Below are 20,527 nucleotides of genomic sequence, written 5' to 3'. Positions count from 1 at the left end.
TGGGAGTCGGAGTTAGCGAGAATTCTCACCTTCGCCGGCTCAGGGTACAGGTCCCAGGATCTTCCTGCTGTAGCAGCTTTAGGGTGAGTGAGCCGTGTCCAGCCAGTGCCGTATCCTGCTCATGGCGTCAACTGTGGAGGAGAAAGAAACGCTCGTCTACCCTCAAGGTTCTTTCAGCTGGTCTAATAAATGAAATCTACATGAGGCAGATTAACAAGAGAAAATAAGTGCATTTAATTACATGTGTACGTATGAGACACCCACATCCATGAAAGAGTCAGAAACCCCACATACAGAGGACAGAAAGGTAAAATAAGGCGTTTATGGCATTCTGATCTAGGGATGAGGCAAGGTGCTTTGGGGCTTAAAAGGGTCATTGCAAGAAAATGTGAAGAGCATATGTTCAGCTATTAGTAGCTTGCCCTACTGCGTAGATAGGTTATCTCTGATAATCTCTTGTTATGGACAAGACCCCTAATTCAAAGTCTTCTGGGCAGTTAAAGGGCACGTGGAAGGGCTGGCCAATGGCAGCATCCTCGGGGAGGGCCCGGTTTGGGTGTGGAGGAGGTATGCAGTTCTGATTTGAAATTTTCGAATGTGCTGTGTCATGGGACAGCTGTTTGGAGACAGGGACGTGGCTCTCAGAAAAGAGGAGGCACCGGAGTTGTAGGTTCTGGGGTCAGTAGCATGGGGCAGAGGTTTAGACCTCTGTTTCCTAGGAAACGATAAGAAGAGCCTCGAGGGAGAAAATGGTACCCCAGGATACGCCCCCATTGAAGAAGGGCAAGTGGGCTGCCTAGCAGAGCGAATCATCTCTGTTGTCGTTTTATCCGTGGACCCTCAAAGCACTGGGAACTCTGAGGAGTGCCCGTTTGTGCATAAACAGCTCCCAGCAACCCTTTCTCTCCCCCTGCTGGTCATGTGATTTAATTATTAACTCAGGAAGCAGAATTCCCACCGGAGGGACTAATGGTCAATTAAAACTCTACTAACTGTATTTCACAAGCCGGAACTCATCCTGGCCTGTCCTGGTAGATTGTAGGATTACAGGGAACATAAATTTCTCCCAGGCTAGTGCTGCAGTGACCTCAGGGGGAGGCAACTCAGAGCTGTGACATGAGAAGGTGGCCTTGGCCAGCACTAGTACAGGTAGATTGTCCAAGGCTAGTAGTTTCTACAGCTTAACGCCCTGGTGAGGTCCCTGGGCCACTTGAATTTTAGCTCCCAAGCTGTGGACATCAGCTTGTCTGGTTTTCTCACTCGTGACATTAAAAAAGCACAAAGAGCAAGCAGGCCACCCTGCACCCTGCAACTTGCCTCTGCCTTGTGACTGTGCTTAATATAGGTCAAATGAAAACAGCTCCCAAAATAGACCTTCTCTGAGAAGCAGCTGAGCTTGTGAAATGCTCCACAGAAAGGAAAAAGGTGTGGATGACAGGGGAGCGTAGTTCTCCTCAGGTGTTACATAACCTGGGCTTGCAAATTGGGGCCAAATATCTGCAGAGAAAAACTGAGTGTGCCCTGCCGCGGCCTCCCCACCTCCACCCCCGGCCCAGACTCAGGGAGCAAACCCACCATGCATATCACAAACTTGCAAAGAGCTGGTTCTGTCCTAGGCAGCAAGGTCACCCCTCAAAGCATCACTCAGGGGAGCTTGTCAGACGCATGCAAGCAATCACATGATTCTCGCCAGAGTGGGCGGCGGGTGGCTCCCCAGGGAGATTTGGTGCATGGGGTGGGTTTCGTCTGATCCCAGTGGTACGGTGTAGGAGGGGGGCAGAGCGGGAAGAGACCCTTGGAGGCCACCCCTGTTGTCTGTTTGGGGGTGATGAAGCAGACGGGAGTGGGAACAAACTGCCACGTGCCCCTCCTCCTACAGATGCAGCCTTATCCTTGTCCTCCCAGGAGCCACCAGTGGGCCCGGCACTCCCCTTCTCCATCTCGGCCTCAGCCCGGAGGAGGCCCGTTTTCTATAATTAAAGAGAGTTGCCTCCCCCGGTGTTCATTTTTCTACTCGTTGTTCTGTGATAATTTCGTAAAGGCTGCCTGGAAAGGGAAGCAGGTAGAGGATCAAGGCCTTCTCTGAAGATGTGGCTTGAAACAAGACAGGAAGTTGAGAAGGGGCCAGCCAGGCAGGGCAAAGAAGCAAGGGGTGTCCAGCAAGTACAGACTGAGCAAATAAAATATGCCCAAAGGCCCAGAGAGGTGAGAGGGAGAGCTTATCTCCACGAGAAACCCCAACCGGGGCCGAGGGACCCATAACAGAGGAGAGCGATGAGGCAGGTAGGGTCAATGGACGCCGCATCAGGGCGGGTCTTGTGAGGAAGCTATCCTGGCAGCACTGGGGGGCTGCTCATGCAGGGGGCTCTCTACCATGGGAACATGTCGGGGAAAGCAGATTGGTGGGCCTCGCCTCTGATCTGGAGATGCGGCCTGCAGTTTGCGTTTTCGCAAGGCCTCCGCGTGCTGCTCTGATGCGCGCCCCCCGTTTGGGAACAGCCGAGCAAAGGGCGTGGCGTCGCGACGCTTTCGTGGGAGCGGGACAGCGAGGAGAGGCTGCCCTTGCAACAAGCCTGGCTGTGAAGGGGACGCGCGCGAGAGATGCGTGGTGGTTAGTGGGGTGGTGGGGGCGAGCGAGCATCCTAAGGTGGTTCCCTGGGACACAGGTGCCGGGTGAAGGTCCGCAGGCAGGAGGCTTGGCGGGGCGTGCTCCCGAGAAGGGGCAGCGGGACAGAGCCGAGGGAGCAGCTGGACTGTGACTCGCTGACGAGCAGGCCTCGGCCGCGCTGTGGGAGCCGCGGAGCCCGGACGGCCCTTCAGAGTTACCCCCGGAATGAAGGCAAGTGGGGGTTGAGGCTTGACTGCGTGTGTTAATCATGCCTTTTCGTTTTCTGTATTATCTGATGTTCTGACATCCGGGGCCTTGATGATGGTAGAGAGAGGCTGCCCCTGCCAGGGCTAGCCAGTTCCGAGGGTCGGAAAGTCTCCTGCGACACAGCTTTCATCTGCTAACCAACCCCTCCAGGGTCCGTAGTGGCCACAGTTACGGGATGCTCAGAGCCACTATCCACCCCAGGGCCAGGCACCAGACAACTAGGACAAGCCCCATGCCCCAGAGCCCACGAAATTATCCAAACAACCAGTCCTAGACATGCTCGCTCAGCCTGGGCTTGCTTTCCCCATGGAAACCATCGTAAAGATTCTTGCCCACGTGTTTCCCTATTTTCTCCTCACTCCCTCTGCCTCTTGACCAAATCGGGTACCTCCCCGTTCGGCCCCGCGCGACGTGCTGTGCATCCTGTTTCCAGGGGTCCGTGAGTATGAATTTCCTTCACGACAGTCATCTCTGCGTCTGCACGTCTTACTATACCTGTTTAAAACCAATCTTGAATACCCTTCAAACATCCCGGCACCAGTCAGTCATAGGGTGCGGCCTGCCCTGGAAAATGGGTATCGCCTGGGGCGAAGGTAGCGCCCTTTGGCAATTCCCAGAGGAGGGCTGAGCTGTGCGCTCTCAGCAGATGACCCTCTTGGCAGCTGGGAGAACGAGTGTGCCTCGGTCCAAAGGAGGGGTGGGGCTAGGCATTAGTCTCCACGACAGAGGGATTGCTTTAACGATGGAAGAGACTTACGTGTGTGTAAGAGCTGGTAGAATCGAGTCGGAAGGGAGGGATTAAAGTCACAGCAGAGGCTGGAAACGACTAATAGGCTGAGTGAGGGCACTGAAGTAGCTCATACATCCCGTAACGGGGAGGGCGCGGTGCGAGGAACGCGTCCTTAGGCGGTCCTGTGGTTGCGCGAACGTCACGGAGTGCCTGACGCAAACCTAGATGGCAAAGCCTCCTGCACACCTAGGTTATGTGACCCCCGCAGTCGTAATATCCGCTCTCTTGTTATCTCTGTAGACGGTTTTTTCTGGGGGGGGGTGGAAATGAGTTTGCTTGGGCCAGCGCGAAGGTTATTATTCTGTCCTGTTTTAACATGCCCAGGTTTGAAGTACAAGATGTGCAAGGCCGGCCCTGTGGCCCGGCAGCTCTGGCTGCATTTTAAAGTGGCTCCTGGTACATTATCGTCTAGAAGCCTGCTGCTGCTAGGCCACAAGCCTGTATGGCACGCTGCGGCATAAAACAGCATGAGATTCGCTCAGGCGCAGGAGAAGATGATGCGGTTATGAGGTTTTGGGTATTGATTTGGAACCTGCTCGCTTCGCTTCGTACCGTGTTATTCTACTGTGTCTCTGCGCCTTTGGGTCCAGTCTACCTGCCTCCGCCCTGCTGCCCCAGGGGATGACCATGGAGCGGCCTCGCCCTCCGGCTTCCAGATGGGTCTGATGAGGAGAAGAAGCCCTGCAGGAGATAAGAGGCTGGAGGAGAGTGAGGACAGGGTGTTTATCTCAGGCAGCATCCCTGAAGAGTCACCTGGGGTTACCTGAGGCCTCCTCTTAAAGATCACTCCCTAGGCAGGCTTCTCTGCAGGATTCTTCTCCCAGGTTCCTTTACAGCCTCTTCCTCAGGGCCAAGACCAGGATGGGATGAGGGAGGTATCGTGGGGAGCATTTGCTCTCACCTGCACAGCACAATGCTGCCTCAAATTTCCCATCTTAGGTGCCTCACTCACCTCACCACCCTCCCTGCCCTGCCCTCCCTGCATCCCTTGGGGCTACTAGCTCTAGGTTGTTCCTACCTCTTATGTCTACCTCTACACGCTGCCCTTAGCTTTGTAAGTAGCCCTTTTATTAATCCCTCTTAGGTTTAAGCAAATTTGAGCGTACCATCAAGTTCTTCTTGGGACGCCGGCTGCTATGATTATGTGCATCTTTTTAAAGCAATAAGTATCTTTTACATTGTTTTTAATGGTGTATTTTCTATATTTTAGTGGTGGTTTCCCCTATATAAAATACTGTCATTTAAAAAAAAAAATCTAATTCCTTCCTATTAGACTTACACGGCTTCCAGATTATTACTACTATAAATACCACCAATACCTGGGCATTTGCTTAAGGTAAATTCCTGGTAGAGTTTCTGCATTAAATTGTATAAGTATTTTTAAGGCTTTTGATATATATTATGTATCAAAATGTGCCTAGTTCCAATTTTCATTCTTTGATAGTGAACTGGTACATTGGTTTAGTTGTATTTTAATTTCTTCTTCTGTGAACTGTTCGTTCATGACCTTTACTCATTTTTTAGAGGAATAATCCTTTTTATATTGATTATAATGGTTTTTTATATATTAAGTATTAATCTTTTGTTACCTGTTGTAAATATTTTTTCCTAGTTTGTCACTTGATTTATATCTCATTTATTGGCATTTGATAATTTTAAACTTGTGTACGAACATTCAAATTTTGGATTTTTGTCTCTTAAGCAACACCCATTTTTTGTTTTTGGTTCTTTTCTTTGCTTTTAATTTAGTGAGCCTTTTCTCTCTCCAATATCATATAAATATTTTTATATTATTTTTCTCATTCGTTCATAGTTTTGTATTTCATATTTAACTATTCGAGCTGTCTGGAATTTATTTATTTATTTATTTGATAACCAATTGTCTTAGCCTTTGTACTTCTCTAATTTAAATCCCAATTTTATAACATACTAAATATTTGCTCATAATTGCATTTGTTCCTGGACTGTAGATTCTGTTCCATTGAACTGTTTATTCTTGTGACAGAGCCATAGTGTTTTAATTATCGTAGCTTTGAAAAATTAAATAGAACAAGCTCTTCTCCCCTCTACATCCCATTAACTTTGTTTTTCAAAAAACTTCTTGACTATTCTGTTATATCGATTCTTTCAAACAAAGTTTAGACTTATTTTGTAAATTTTCACTAAAAACTCAAAAAAATTATTAGAATTAGTTTATACTTTTATTTAAAGATAATTGATATTTTTAAAATATTAAACTATTTTGTCTAGATATATATAGGCATTTCTCCATTGATTCAACTCTGAAAAAAATCAATACTTCTTTAATATTAAAATGTTATCATTTTCTCGCTATATTTACGATTTAATGTAGATTTTATTTAATTTGTTTAGAGAGAGCTATCTATTTTAAGTTGACTTAGATGTGGTTTTATGGGTTTTTTTATTTAAAAAATTGTGGTAAAATATACAACCAGAAAATTTATTACCTCAACCATTTGTAAGTGTGCAGTTCAATGGCATTGAGCACATTCACACTGCTGTGCAGCCTTCAGCACCATCGTCTCGAGAACATTTCTCGTCTGGCATAACTAAAACTGTTTCCATTGAACAGTAACGCCCCATTCCCCCCTCTCCTCAGCCTGTAGCGAACACCGTTCCACTTTCTGCCCCAGTGAATTTGACTCCCGACTCTAAGGCTCTCACATGTTTGGAATCATACAGTATTTGTCCTTTTGTGACTGACCTATTTCGCTTAGCGTGATGTCTTCAAAGTTCATCCACTTTGTAACATGTGTCAGAATTTCTGTTTTAAGGCTGAATAATCTATCATATGTCTATATGAATAATACTCTCATATGTGTGTGTGTGGTATATGTATAAATATTTTGTGTCTGTATTCATCTGTTGATAGACATTTAGATTGCTTCTACCTTTTGGCTATCGTGAGTAATGCAGCTATGAACATGAGTGTGCAAGTATCTCTTCAAGGTTTTGCTTTCAATTCTTTTGAGTATATACCCAGAAGTGACATTATTGGATCATAAGATAATTCCATTTTTAATTTTTTGGGGGAACCCTCATGCTATTTTCCCCGGGGCTGTACCATTTTACATTCCTACCATCATTGCACTAGAGTTCCAATTTCTCCACATCTTTGACAACAGTTTTCTTCTCTGTTTTTTTTTTTTTTAATAGTAGCCATCCTAATCAGCGTGAGGTGGTATCTCACTGTAGTTTTGATTTGCATTTATCTAATCAACTAGTGATGTCAAGCAATTTTTTCACATGTGTATTGACCATTTATTTGTATCTTCTTTGGAGAAATGTCTATTCAAGTCCTTTGTTCATTTTTGAACTGGGTTTTTTGGTATTTTGTTGTTGGTAGTGGTGTTGAGTTTCATCAGTTCTTTATATTTTCTGAATATTAATCCCTTATCAGATATGTAATTTGCAAATATTTTCTCCTATTCTCTGGGGGTTTTTATTCTGTTCCTTGGTGCATAAAAGTTTTTTTTTTTTAATTCCCAGGAAGTCTGATTTGTCTATTTTTTTTTTTTAGTTGTTTGTGTCTTTTGGTATCATATCTAAGACATCATTAACAAATCCACTGCCATGAAGAATTGCTCTTATGTTTTCCTCTAAGAGTTTTATAGTTTTAGCTCTTATATTAAGTCTTACGTTAAGGTCTTTGATCCGTTTTTAGTTAATTTTTTGTTTATGCTGTTAGATAAGAGTTCAACTTCATTCTTTTTTTTCATTCAGGTGGATATTCAGTTTTCCCAGCACCATTTCTTAAAGAGACTAGTCTTTCCCCTATTCATTGGTCTTAGCACCTTTGTTAACAATTATTTGATCATATTTGCAAGGGTTTATTTCTGAGCTCTTTATTCTATTCCTTTAGTTTATCTATCTGTCTTTATACCAGTACCACACTGTTTTGATCACCACAGCTTTTCAATAACTTTTGAAATCGGAGAGTGTGAGTCCTCCAACTTCGTTCTTCTTTTTTTCAAGACTGTTTTAGCTATTCGAGGTCTCTTGAGATTCCATATGAATTAACGATGGATTTTTCTATTTTTATAAAAGTTATTATGGAGATTTTGATAGGGATTGCCCTGGACCTATAGATCACTTTGGGTAGTATTGATATCTTAACAATATTATCTTCCAATCCATGTACAAGACATATATTTCCATTATGATGTGTTTTAAATATTAAGAATGTATATTGGAAATTATCTAATAGTTTTCTGGCATTGAGATGATCATTTTAAAGGGATAATTACATTAATAGATATATTAATATTCAACCATCCTCGTATTTCTGAGATAAAGCCAATTTGGTCATGTGTCAACGATTCCTTTTGTCTTGTTGCTGGCTTTGACTTGCCAGGATATAGAAGCATATAATAGATGTGTTTTCTATTCCTAAGAAAGGTTGGCAATTACTCTCTTCTGGATTTCATTAGGTTTTGCTATGATTCTTGTGCCAGCTTTGTAAAATGTATCGGGAAACTTCCTATCTCTCTAATGGTGAACTTTTTTATAGCATGGGAAATATCTGGACCCATTAAGGTTTATAGCAGGTATAAATGTCACACAGGTTCAGAGATACAAATATGAAACTGTCTTCATTTATCCGTAACAAACGCTTAGTTCAAGACGGCCCATTTCTGCTAATGAAAGAAAACGTACCCTTATAAATTTTGCCACTTTTGTACTGAAACGTGTCAATTCAGACTATAAATTGAAATCAACTCCATATTCTCCCCTCCTTCCTCTCTGTTCTCTGTAGTGATCTGAATTCCGGGAGGCTTACTCATCCTTGTAGCACAAGGTGAGTTATTTGGTCCTCGTGGTACCTCTTGCTTCGAATTCTGTTGCCATGTGCTGACATCTGCTGCAGATGTGCCCAGCCCAGTCCTCCCAGGCTTGTCGGGCCATGCGGAGCCAGCCTGCGGACCTCTCTGCTGTGGGACTCTTTTTAACCACCCAGGGTTTTTCTCATCTCGGCTTTCAGTTTCAACCAGGAGAGAGCCAGGGTGCTGAGCACTCTTCAGAGATTCTTCCTTTGATGTCTGTTAGTATCACCTTCAAGTCTCCTTTCTTTCTGTCATATGGTTAGGCTCATTCAATTCATTTTGGAGTGAGAAAACTGTCCTTTTGTGATCCTAAACTCTATATTTTCATTTGTTTTATCAATAGCCATTGATTCGTAAAGCCAAGTTTTTTTTTTAATACAAAACAAAATAAAAATAACTTCTTTCTCAAAAATCTGGCCCTTGAATATCAAGTGTTTTGTGGCATTTAGGCTCTGTCTCTCCAATAAGATAATACCTGCTTTGAAATTCAAAGGTGAACAATGACTTTCTTGTTCTGCTCTCCTCACCATATCCAAAAACGTGGTGAATGCGCTGAATTTAAGGATGGGCTATGAACTGCTGAGCAAGTAGGAGAAACCGGGAGTTACTTTGAATGAAAACAAACAGACAAACAAACAAACATATCTTTTAACATTAAATAAAATATCCTGCTATTTTAGAAATCATTCTCTCTTAAAATCACTTGGGTCTAGTACATATCTAAAAGGTAAGCCTTTGACAACATTTTCAAATTTTTCATTGTTATTTGTCTCTTTGGGCTTCTTATTTTTTATAAATGTGAATGCTATATGTATTTGAAAAGCTATCAGTTTTATCAATGTTTTCAAATTGATTAGCATAGCCTTATACATGATCCTCACAATTAAAAAAAAACACCTTTGTGTCTATAATTATACCTCTTTCTTTACATTACTGGCAATTTCTCTCTTTGACCTGCATCTGTCAGGGTTCGGCTGCAGAAAATAACATCCTTCTAACTGGGGCAAGTGGAAAGGAAACCATGTCAGTATGGAAAATAACTTACAGAATTGTTAGGAAGTCTGAAGAAACAGACCTAAGGTTGAACTCTCAAAGACAGCTCCCCAAGGCACATGTGGACATGCAGGGAGTCCTTACTATGGGCCCACTTTTCCCTCACCCCGCCTTTTAGACCTTTGTAAGAATCATCTCAATGATGTCTCATGAAACCCCATGACGCAAGGCAGAAAGAAACAGAGACCATGGAGTCCATCCATCTCCATGGCCGTGAACACCAGGACCTGACATCGTTTTGTAGGTGCAAGGTAGCCATGAGTCAAAGCAGAGTTGGAATGAGCCACTAGGTCTTGCTGGGCATTGCAGGTAGGTACCTAAGACCTTCTTCTGAGAAACTGCAATTGTTAACGCCTGTCCTGAGGAATCTGGGCACAGGGCCAGGGCGGGTCACAGTTGGTTTTGAAAGAACGTCTGGATGGCACTGTCTTTCTGGGCTCCTTAAAATGGTTGGAGGTGTTTGCTGGTGCTCATGTGAAAACTCTGGAGGGGCAACGGGAGTCGGCTCCTGAGGGATGTGTACTCCCAGGCTCCTTCTGCAGTTTTCTCTTCCTTTCTGCCAGCTTTTTGGTCTTTTTCTGACTTGATTTGTAAGAGGTCTTTTCGAATTCTGGATGTGGAGATATTATTGGCTATATGCAATGTGGTCTTTTACATCTGAGTCTCAATGGAAAAAAGATTTTTTTTTTTTTGTTTTAAAAATAGTCAAATCTACCAACCCTTTTTCGTACAGTTTGTGTTTTTTTTTCTGTCATATTTCCTTCCCTACCTTAAGGTCATAAAAATTCCCTCCCCTATTTTCCTCTAAAGGTTTTAAAATGTCTACTTTAACATTTTATCTTTTTAATTCACCCCAAATCTGTTCTGTATAAAGTATGGTGTCATAATCTAATTTTATTTTTACATATGGAAATTCAGTAGTCTTAACATCATTCATTGGATAGTCCGTCCTCTTTCCACTGACTTCAAATGTCACTTCTGTCACATGAGAAAGTTCATAATAAGCAAACAAAGATTACCAAGTGTCTGCAGTGGAACGCTGCTTGGAACACATTCTTCCAACTTCTCTAATTCTGTGCCTTTCACTGACCTGTACCATTTTTCAACTCCGTAAACTGTAGAGAACTAAAAGCAGTACGGAATTGTTCTCGTCTATAGACGTGTAAATAAATTCTGTCTGGTGGAGGTTCAGTCGACTCCCCTCTCCCACTGTGGAAAAAGCCAGTTTTGCCACCATTTTGCATGTTCCTTTCGATTTCCCCGATCTTTGGCTCGCCCTTTGAACTGGTTGTACGAGCTTACCAGTTCTCTCATGAATAACGAGTTGAGTAAAAGTTCGCTTCGTAGCACTATAAGAACGCTGGTTTTACCTTTTTTGAATATTATGTTTTAGCAGTCGCACGTCAAGGACACATAGCTTTAAGCAAACACAAAGGGAAACGATTGTTAGGCTGTGATTATGTACTTATATAAGCTTTTCCCACATGAGCAGTCCCAATAGGATCCAATTCACAAGTGTTAAGACGCTTTTTCAAGAGCGCAGCCCTGAGCACAGAGCACACCTGTGCTTCTAATGGTGGTCTGGCCGGCGGGAAGGAAAAAAACAAACGAATACCTATTCCAATACGTATCATCGGTACTATAAGGAGTCGTTTCAACGTCGTGATGATGGTACAATTAACACTGAGCATTTGGAATGAAGGCGCCCGGCCCAACAGAGCCAAAGGCACGAGCTTTCCGGAAGCTCTCATTTGTCCCTCGCTACTGAACAGATATTTACTGCGCGCTCGCAAAGTGCAGCACTTAGTGCTATAACGCAATGGGGAAATAAAGAAGTGAAAGTCTCTTTAGCCGATGAAAACGACTTCTTTAATTCCACAGGAACTAACCCCAGGGGCCCTGCACAGAGAGAGACGATAAGATAGGATACTACAAAATGATGTCGTATGAGAGATGTGATATGCTCTCCAGATGTGAGCAGGTCAAAAACAGATTGTAATGCTGCTTCCTGCCTTAACCAGGTTGGGGAGAAGGGACCACAAATCCACCCTTGACCCGAGAGTGGAATTCCTTCTGCGGTGGCCGTGGCATGGCACTGTGGGGCCTGTGTCTAAACGTTTTGCTGATGGGTCCCTATGGGTCCCTACGGTTCCTCAGGAGGCCTAGCAGGGTATGGGGCTGCTGGAAGCTGGCCTGAGGCTGGGCAGGAAGCCGCCTGTGGGTCACGTGACCCATATCCCTTCTAGAGCCAGAGGATGCAGCTACCCCAGCCCCTCCAAGGGCCTGCATCCACCTGGGATTGCTTTGGGAAATAATTACACTCGTAAATGCCACACATAAAATAAGACTGTCTGCCTGAGTTCCCAAGAGGATTCACCTCATCCTACCAGGTACTTTCCTTACAAAGCCCCCTGCCCAGGTACGTATCCTGGACAAGACCCAGGAGAAGGGGAAGGTGAGAAGGCCCAGGAAGGCCGCCCTCATTTTCCCTCTTAGATCTCAACTGCCGTTCTCTGGCCTCATCCTAGGCCTGCTCTTCATTCCTTGGCTGATGTCTGCAAATGCTCTGAAACGCAAGCCAGGCGTCTGGCAGCTCTCGGTGTGCACTCGCTGTCGGCGGTTTGGAGCCTAATGACTTGGCTGCCTTCACTGCTCCACCGGGCAACGCTAAGCAGTCAGCCCTCAAATCAAACGCTGCCTAGAGGGATCGATCGGTGCAGGGGCTTGTTGGAGAGGTGCTTTGCAGGCCTAGCCATGAGTCTTGAGCCAGGGGCAGGTGCAAGGCACTGAAGGTGGCTAATCCAACGAGACTGCAGGGACCTGGGTGGACGTCAGAGCTCCAGGCTCAGGCGGGCTGGAGGATCCGGTGCAAGAGTTCTAATCCCCTCTCAGGGAAAATGGACGAGCTCATGGTAAGCCTCCTCGGAGACACATTGCAAAGGCCACCTCCACATGAAATCTTCCTCCGTTCTGGTCCAATTTCCCTCCAGCATTCCTACTATGTGGTCTATCTTATTGTAGCTTTTATCACAGGCTGCCTGATTTCACTGTTGGTTAAGCGAATACCCATCTTCCCCATTAAACTGTGGAGGCAAACATTGTGTTGTATTTATCCTGGAGGAAATCCCAAGGGCTTAGAATACTTTGCACACAGTTGGACCCAGGGGATGCTATTCCAGTCACCTTTCCCAGAATGAACCAGCTAAAGTCGTCTCCAGACTAAAAAACAAGTTTTGACCACTTTTTTTTTTTTTTCCTAACTGCACTCCGACATGGTGACAAGAGGTGATGCGTCCTCAGAGGTACACAGTACCCGGCCCAGAGAGGATCCCAATGAATGTCAACTAAATGAATTAAGGAATAGGATGAGACATGGAGAAAAGGGTCAAAGAGGAAGGATCCAAAATATCTCGTGGCCATGATAGTTTGGGCGAATCGTGAATCGGAGATAGGGGCTTGTTGCAACAGAGGGATATACGTGTCACCAGGCCTTCGCACTGACGCTGGGACATGTAGGTGGCCCGAGGGGTTCTAGTGAGGAGGCAAGAACACAGGCTTTCGATTCGGGGAGATTTGGGTTGGGATCTGGCTAACTGTGTGACCCCCAAGCTTCAGCTGCAAAACGGAGATAAAGGTGCCCATGTCAAAAGGCTACAGGGAGGATTAAAGGAGGCAGTACTGGTTGCTTGCCCTCACACTGCTTGGCACAGGGTTTGTACACGCTGCTGTTTTTGCCATCTGGATAGCCGAAGTGGCCCAAGGCATCCAAGAGGAGAAGGGCACCCAGAGGCAAAGAGCAGAGGTAAAGAACATCCCTCTCCAGTCTTTCCTTTCTGCAGAGAGTTCAGGAGACGGCACAGGCACCTGAATGCCTGCAGCTTGGTACAGCGTCTGTTCGTCCCGCAACCTTTTCTTGATGCTCTCCTGGGACGCGCATCCAGGAAAGTTCCAAAGCCTCGATTTAATGCAGCAGGACAATGGCAGCCAACTCTAGCTGAACCAAGCAGGTCTCGTGACCCCTTTGCAAACCTACAGCCCAAGGACCCTCTTCTGGGGATTATCTGGAAAGGACGATCTTCCTGAATCTTCCCGATGGCACTGGTCGGCATCTCATGAGCTGCTGTCTCGCAGTTTTGGTGGAACGTGTCTTTTTTGTTGTCATTCTCATCAGATTTAGAATGTTCTCTGGTTGAAGGGGAAACAAAAGAGCAGATGCACCATGCACTAAGAGCTGTGCGCCCCGTTCCCTCCTCCTCCACACAACAGCCTGTGGTCCATGTCAGTGTGCCCGCCCTGCAGTGAGGAAGTGCCCTAGGGAGAGGAAGAAGCTTGACCACGGTGGCAGGGCCACGATTCAGGGCCACGATTCAGACCCAACGTGCGTGCTCTGCCTCGGGAGGAAGAGCCCTTCCTTCCTTTGTTCTGCACTCTATCCTCTCGTCCCATAGGCTTTTTGGGCCAGGAGCCTTTTTGTAGGCTTCTTGGTGCCAGTGCGAAGGGTCACGATGACCTTGTTAACCTCACGGAAGGCCAGACTGAGATATCAGTTAGCTAGGAGGGCCTGTCAGAGAGAAGGTAAGTGCATAAGTCACCTCTTTCTTTTTCCTGGCAAGGCATGGCTTTTAAAAAACTAAATTTATTGAGGCAACGTTGGTCAATAACATTATATCAATTTCAGCTATACATTAAAATTCCACATCTGCATACTCTATGATGTGCTCACCACCCGAAGTCTAGTCTCCTTTTGTTACGATATATTTGAACCCCTCTACCTGCTTCATCCCCACAACCCTCTAACCCATATTGTGTTGTCGCAAACGGCAGTATTTCATCTTTTTTTTATAGCTGAGTATTACTCCATTGCCCATATACACCACATTTTCTTTATTTATCTGTCAATGGACGTTTAGGTTGTTTCCATGTCTTGGCTATTGTGAATACTGCTGAAATGAACATTGGGGTACATATATCTTTATGGATTAGTGTTTTTATATTTTTCAGGTAAATACCAAAAAAGAATTGCTAGATCATATAGTAGTTCTGTTCTTAATTTTTAAAGGAATCTTATTTGAGGACCAGTCAACTCCCCACCATGCCATAGTTTCTCTACCTGCAGAATGTTCTGTTGTGTTCTGTTACGTCCAGCTCTTGGAGATGTTGTAAGGCTGCTTGACAAAGTCAAAGGGGTCATCTCATGCTACCCCTTAGAGTCTCTGATCCAGCCTAGGACCCACGCACTGTCCCCACCCTGTCCTCCTTGGTCACTCGTGCTCAGTGCTCCAGCCATTCCATCCTGCTTTTGTCCACCAGCACCTGGGGCCCTTCCAGGCCTCAGTGCCTTTGCACATGGGGCATCCTTCTCCTGTTCCTCTCTCAGAGACTTCCTTGATCATCACTCCTGTAAGATAACCAAAGCCTCTGTCTTGATCGTACCCATCGGTCTTTAATTTATAGAGGATACCGAATGATGACACAGAGAGGTCCATGTCATTGACCAAAGAATTTATTCATGACAGTTTCCAAGAGATAGAGGCATACCACCCCAGCTGGGGAAGCACCAGGGACTATCGGGAGGCGGAAAGAATAAAGTTTTCCACGGGAAGGAAGGAGTGAAGCAAGTTAAACAGCTGAACGAGCTTAAGATGGGTAGTTTGAATACTGCCAGCAGAATCTGAGCTATAGGGATGGCCTCTAGTTATTTGGTACCTGGTCCTGGGGTAATTAGGGAAGGGGGGATATTGGTTTGGTGGGTGAGAGTTAGGGAAAGGAGGTGGTTGAGGGTACACACTCGAGAATGGTTGGTCGGCCTGTGAAAGGCGTGTTCCGAGGCAACTTGTTCACTATCTCTCGGAATCAGCGAACACTGGGAGGAGCAGTCTCTCCCCAGACAAGATGTCAAATCAATATAAAATGCATGAAATGGAACACAGCATTAATACACCCGCCTCTTCGCCCTGGGATGCTTCTGCAGCTGAATGCAACACCTGGTTGGCAGCTTTGTTGTGGTCGTTTGCTTGATGCTATCTATCTATCTATCTATCTATTCGTTTATTTATTTTTTAGGCGAGGCAACCCTTGGTCGCCTTCACAGATTGCAAGGACCTTGTCGGCTTACGATCTCTTACTTTTTAAATTTTTTACGCCTACAGCACCTGGTCTTCCTGGGTGGTCTCCCATCCAAGTACTAACCAGACCCGACGCCGCTTAGCTTCCGAGATCAGATGGGACCGGGCTTGTTTGGGACAGCACGGCCGTAGACTTGATGCTCTTTTCTTTGTTCAGCTGTGAGCTCAGGGAGAGGGTCTGTATCTTTTTTTGTCTCTCTGTACCTTGGTCATCTGGCAAGTGCCTGCCACAACTCTATGTTTCACACAGCGATTCTCAGCCTTGGCTGTTCATTATAATCCCATGAGAAACACTTCAAAATACTAATATCTAGGCCTGACCCTCAGAGATTCCGATTTAATTTGTCTGAAGCATACGAGCTTCCACCGACTCCTTGAATTTCCTGGGAGGAATTTTCCAGAAAGAAAATGAGATCGTGGTTCCCAGATGCAGTCCATAAAAACACAGCAGGACACCCAGGTCCTGAAACCCAGGGACTCGCCCTGGGATTGGTCACCTGTTAGGGGAGCGTCCGTTGCCCATTCTGGAGGGACACCTGCTGCTGGGTCTCGGCAGGTCTGGCAGGCCCTGCACTTGACCCAGGATTGTCCCGTGCTCTTCTGAGGCTCCAGGCCGCACTCACTGGGAAAGAAGCTCTTGAGCTGTTCTCAGTAAGGTTTCCAATCCCAGCTGTCTCCTATTGGTGTCCATGTGGCTTTTGCCCTACACGGTCAAATGCTGTTTGTCTCGCTCCTGGACTCTGGTCTCAATAAGTTCTCTCTCCATCCCTTACAGCTCCGTGTGCATCTCCGGTGCCTCTTCTGCCTGCCCCACAGCGTATCCTGAAAGCTGGGAGAAATGGTAAGAGAATCGTCTCTGTGGTTTCTGCTCTTTCCCTTAGAATCTTTGGAAGGAGGAATGCCGAAAACCCACCCATTCTTCTTTTCCTATTCTCTCCCACCCTACATCTTAGCTCCTCCCTGGAACTTTCTGGAACTTTCTCCAACGGACTCCCCAACGACCAACTGCTGTAGCCTCCTGTCCCGCCACTCCAGGAAACTCCCCCAACACTCTCACACCCTTAACACTGCCAGACCCTGATTGCCTTAAGGGCCCCAAAGTGGGGCATCCTGGAAGTAACCTGATACCGACTTTCTCTAGCCCAGAAACCTGCCAGATTTTTCGACTCCCCAAAGCCACTACCCGACAGCTGCCACACTTCTTAGGGTAAGTGACAGGCGCTGTTTCCCACAGGCATGAAGCAGGGACTTTTCCTAATGAGCAGCCAGAGAGCCAGAGAGAATGGGGATGGAACCGTGGCCTGGAGGACTTTAGGGGGTTAATGTTTAGGGTGGCTTTTCTGATTTCCTCACTCTGATGATTTGAGGCTACATGTGGAATTTCTACATGCTTGTCTCTGAGCATCTTCCTTTCCCAGAAAGAGCATGTTGGCACATTTCTGACTGCTAGAGTTCTGGACTGGTTGGGGTGAGCATTGCTGATTTCAGTTCAGACAACAGACTTAGGAAGTTTCTGTCCTTTGTGGGGTCCTGATTTCCCATTCGATGGGAAAAAGAATCCCTTTCTTCCTCCCGTCCTTAGACATGTGGAAAGAAGCAGAGATTGGATCCCTTCACGAAAGGAGTGGGCCAATACCCAGCTCTAAGTTCAGTTCCTACTCCATGAGGACAGACAGAATATTTTAACCTTCCAAGGATGGCATGGCAGCAAATGGACCTGAAAAACGCCACCATTTCATAGTGCATCTGGGGCCTTCCATTCTGTGAATGAAATGATTCATTAATACATACAATTTAGAGGTATAGGACTGGGCTTATTAGTCAATGATCGGTTGCCAAGACCCGCAGGCGGGGTTTCCTGGAAAGGAGAATTTGTGTCCCTGAAGAGAAGCCCAGGTCCTCAGCTTCCTACCAGAGTCTAGCAGACCCTTGGATAAATGGGGCGGTTGGGGCAGGAGCCGAGGGCTGTACTTATCTCACAGACACTCTCCTAGGCTCCTCACTCTTGTGTAGTGTAACTGCTAGAAAATGGGCCTCTGGAACTCTCTCTGCCACAGACCCCACACCCCATCACCACCGCCAATTCCTGTATCTCCTGTAAAGATCTACAACTCAAAAAACAACAGAAGGAAAACAGGCATTTCTGCAAATAACAACAAAAGAACTTACATTTTGATACTTTTACGTTCCAAGATAATTTCCAACTTGGTCATCTGATATGAAAGGTGCACAAAAAGCAACAAATAGTAGTTGATAACGAAAGGCTTTCGTGAGAGTTCGAGGGTTCTTTCCTGTTCTTTAAATACAAAAGACAACAAAACGTGGGAATTTTCCATTTGCAACGTAGTATTTTTAAATGTGTATCCTCGTTTATTCATTTAGTCAACACTTACTATGTTAAAGTACCGTGGGGAAGGCAGAGACTGTGTTGGGTCCGTGAACCATGTGCACGAACACGGAAGGAAAGTTCCCGTGAATGCTGTTGAGGAGGAAGCAAACGTCACCCCTAACGCTCACGTAAACCACAGGCTACTTTCATAGGGGCAACGCTGCGCCTCCTTTAGGAAGTCTGTTCCCCCCGCCCTCCGTTGTTTTCCTCCTTCTTTAAATGGTAACCGAGCACTGTTTCCCAGGTACCATGCAGGTGCCAGATGCACCGAGGCACAGGACACCCCAGGTACTTCCCACATAAAGGTAGCAGTCTGGCGGTAGAGAAACACAAACAAATGGCAGATAAAAATAGCCCAGTACAGACTACCCTGGTGAAAGTATTGCAGACGCTGCCCGTGGATATGAGAAGGTATCCAGGAAGTTTCGCCGAATGAAGTGAGGTTGAAATAACACCTGAGGGGTAAGCAAAAGTTAGCCACGTCGGTCTTGGGACAGGAGAGAATGACAGTCTGCGGAGAGCACAGCTCGTGCTAAGGCCTCACGGTGGGAGAGAGCACGGCCAGTCAGGAGGACGAGGAGCAGGCGGCGCCGGCTGACCGAGCTATCCATACCGCGAAGGAAGTGGATGAAGCCGGTGGTTCCAAAGTGGACTCCAGTTCCTTGGGTGTGTGTGTGTGTGTGTGTGTGTGTGTGTGTGTGTGTGTGTGTGTGTGTTAAAATATATACAGCATAAAATTTACCATTTTAGCCATTTTTAAGGGTACAATTCAGTGTGGCCTTAATTACATTTTGCATTTCCAAAACATTTATTACCTCAACAGATAATCCACAACCATCGAACAATAACTCCCCATTCCTCTATTTCCCCAGACCCTGGAAACAACCATTCTGTAGTTTACGACTTTGACAACGCTAAGTACCTGGTCTAAGTGGAATCATACAATATTTGTCTTTTTGCGACTGGCTTATTTCACTTGGCAGAATGTTTTCGTTCATCCATGTTGTAGCACGTATCATAAGTTCCTTCCTTTTCATGGCTAAGTCGTATTCCATTGTATGTGTATACCACATTTTGTTTATTCATTCATCCGTTGATGGAGACGTAGATTGTTTTCACTGTTTGGCTTCAGTGAACACTGGCATGTAAGTATCTGTCCCAGTCTGTGCTTTAAATTTCTGTGAATGTATATCTAGTTGTAGATTTGCTGGCTCATATTGTAGTTCCATGTTTAGCTTTTGGAGAAACCACCAAACCGTTGTCCACGGTGGCTACACCGTTTTATATTCATCCCAGCAATGTGTGAGGGTTCCAATTTCTCCACATCCTCTTCAACACTTGTTATTTTCTTCGTATGTGTGTATATATACATGTTGTGTATGTTTAGTAAGAGCCATCCTACTGGGTGCGAAGCAGTATCTCACTGTGGTTTTGATTTACATTTCCCTAATAACAAGTAATGTTGAGCTTTATGGCCAATGTGATTACTGGCCATTTGTATATCTTCTTTGGAGAAATGTGTATTTAAGTATTTTGTACCTTCTTTATTGAACTGTGTATTTTGTTGTTGTTTGGTGATAGGAGTTCTTTATTTATTCTAGATATTAATCCTTATCAGACACATGATTTGCAAACATTTTTTTCTTATTCTGCAGTTGTCTTTTCACTGTCTTGATGTATGTCTTTGATGCTAAATTTTTAAAATTTTAATGAAGTTCAACTTATCTATTTTTGATTTTGTTGTCTGTGTTTAGGGTGTCATATCTAAGAAGTCACGGACAAATACAATGTTATGAAACTTTCGTCTTATGTTTTCTTCTAAGAATTTTATAGTTTGAGCTCTTACATTTAGGTCTTTGATCCGTTTTCAGTTAATTTTTGTAGAAGATAGAAGGTAAGGGTCCAATGTCGTTCTTTTGCGTGTGGCTATTCGGTTGTCCCAGAACCATTTATTAAAAAGGCCGCCCTTTTACCATTCAATGGTCTTGGCACCCTTGTTGAAAATCATTTGACCATACATGTGAGGATTTATTTCTGAGATCTCTATTCCAGGCTTCTGGTCCATATGTCTGTCTTTATTCCAGTACCACACTGTTTTGATTACCACAGCTTTGCAGTAATTTCAGAAATCAGGAAGTGGCATTCCTCCAACTTTATTCTTCTCAAAATTGTTTTAGTTATTTAGGATCTCTTGAGATTCCATGAGAATTTTAGGATGGATTTTTCTATTTCTATGAAAAACTTCATTGGTATTTCGACAGAGATTGCATTGAATCTGTAGATCGCTTTGGGGAGTATTGACATCATAACAACATTAAGTCTTCTAATCCATGAACATGGGATGTCCTTCCATTCATATGTGTCTTCTTTAATTTCTTTCAGCTTTGTAATCTTCGGTGTACAAATCTTTCTCCTCCTTAGTTAATTTCTAAATATTTTTTTTCGATGCTA

The 20,527-nt window shown here is 45.0% G+C and overlaps 1 protein-coding gene and 1 pseudogene across 4 annotated transcripts in view; one reads left to right on the top strand and one right to left on the bottom strand.

Moving 5' to 3' along the window:
• Positions 1-20,527, top strand: part of PEBP4 (phosphatidylethanolamine binding protein 4) — a 226,089-nt gene that overhangs the window by 14,611 nt on the left and 190,951 nt on the right. For 2 of the 4 annotated variants that reach the window (XM_016141547.2, XM_016141546.2), the window contains exon 2: positions 16,463-16,528. In XM_016141547.2, the coding sequence (XP_015997033.2) occupies positions 16,526-16,528 (3 nt within the window). In that variant the 5' untranslated portion in view covers positions 16,463-16,525. Of the gene's footprint in view, positions 1-3,271; positions 3,311-16,462; positions 16,529-16,640; positions 16,895-20,527 lie in introns of those variants that run through there. The other 2 variants (XM_016141551.2, XM_016141548.2) reach the window with 2 other exon arrangements.
• LOC118612623 lies at positions 15,703-15,821 on the bottom strand (annotated as a pseudogene).

This window comes from Rousettus aegyptiacus, unplaced genomic scaffold (assembly GCF_014176215.1).
Source record: "Rousettus aegyptiacus isolate mRouAeg1 unplaced genomic scaffold, mRouAeg1.p scaffold_m13_p_16, whole genome shotgun sequence".
NCBI classification, from domain to species: domain Eukaryota; kingdom Metazoa; phylum Chordata; class Mammalia; order Chiroptera; family Pteropodidae; genus Rousettus; species Rousettus aegyptiacus.
This window is presented reverse-complemented; position numbering and strand designations above follow the sequence as displayed.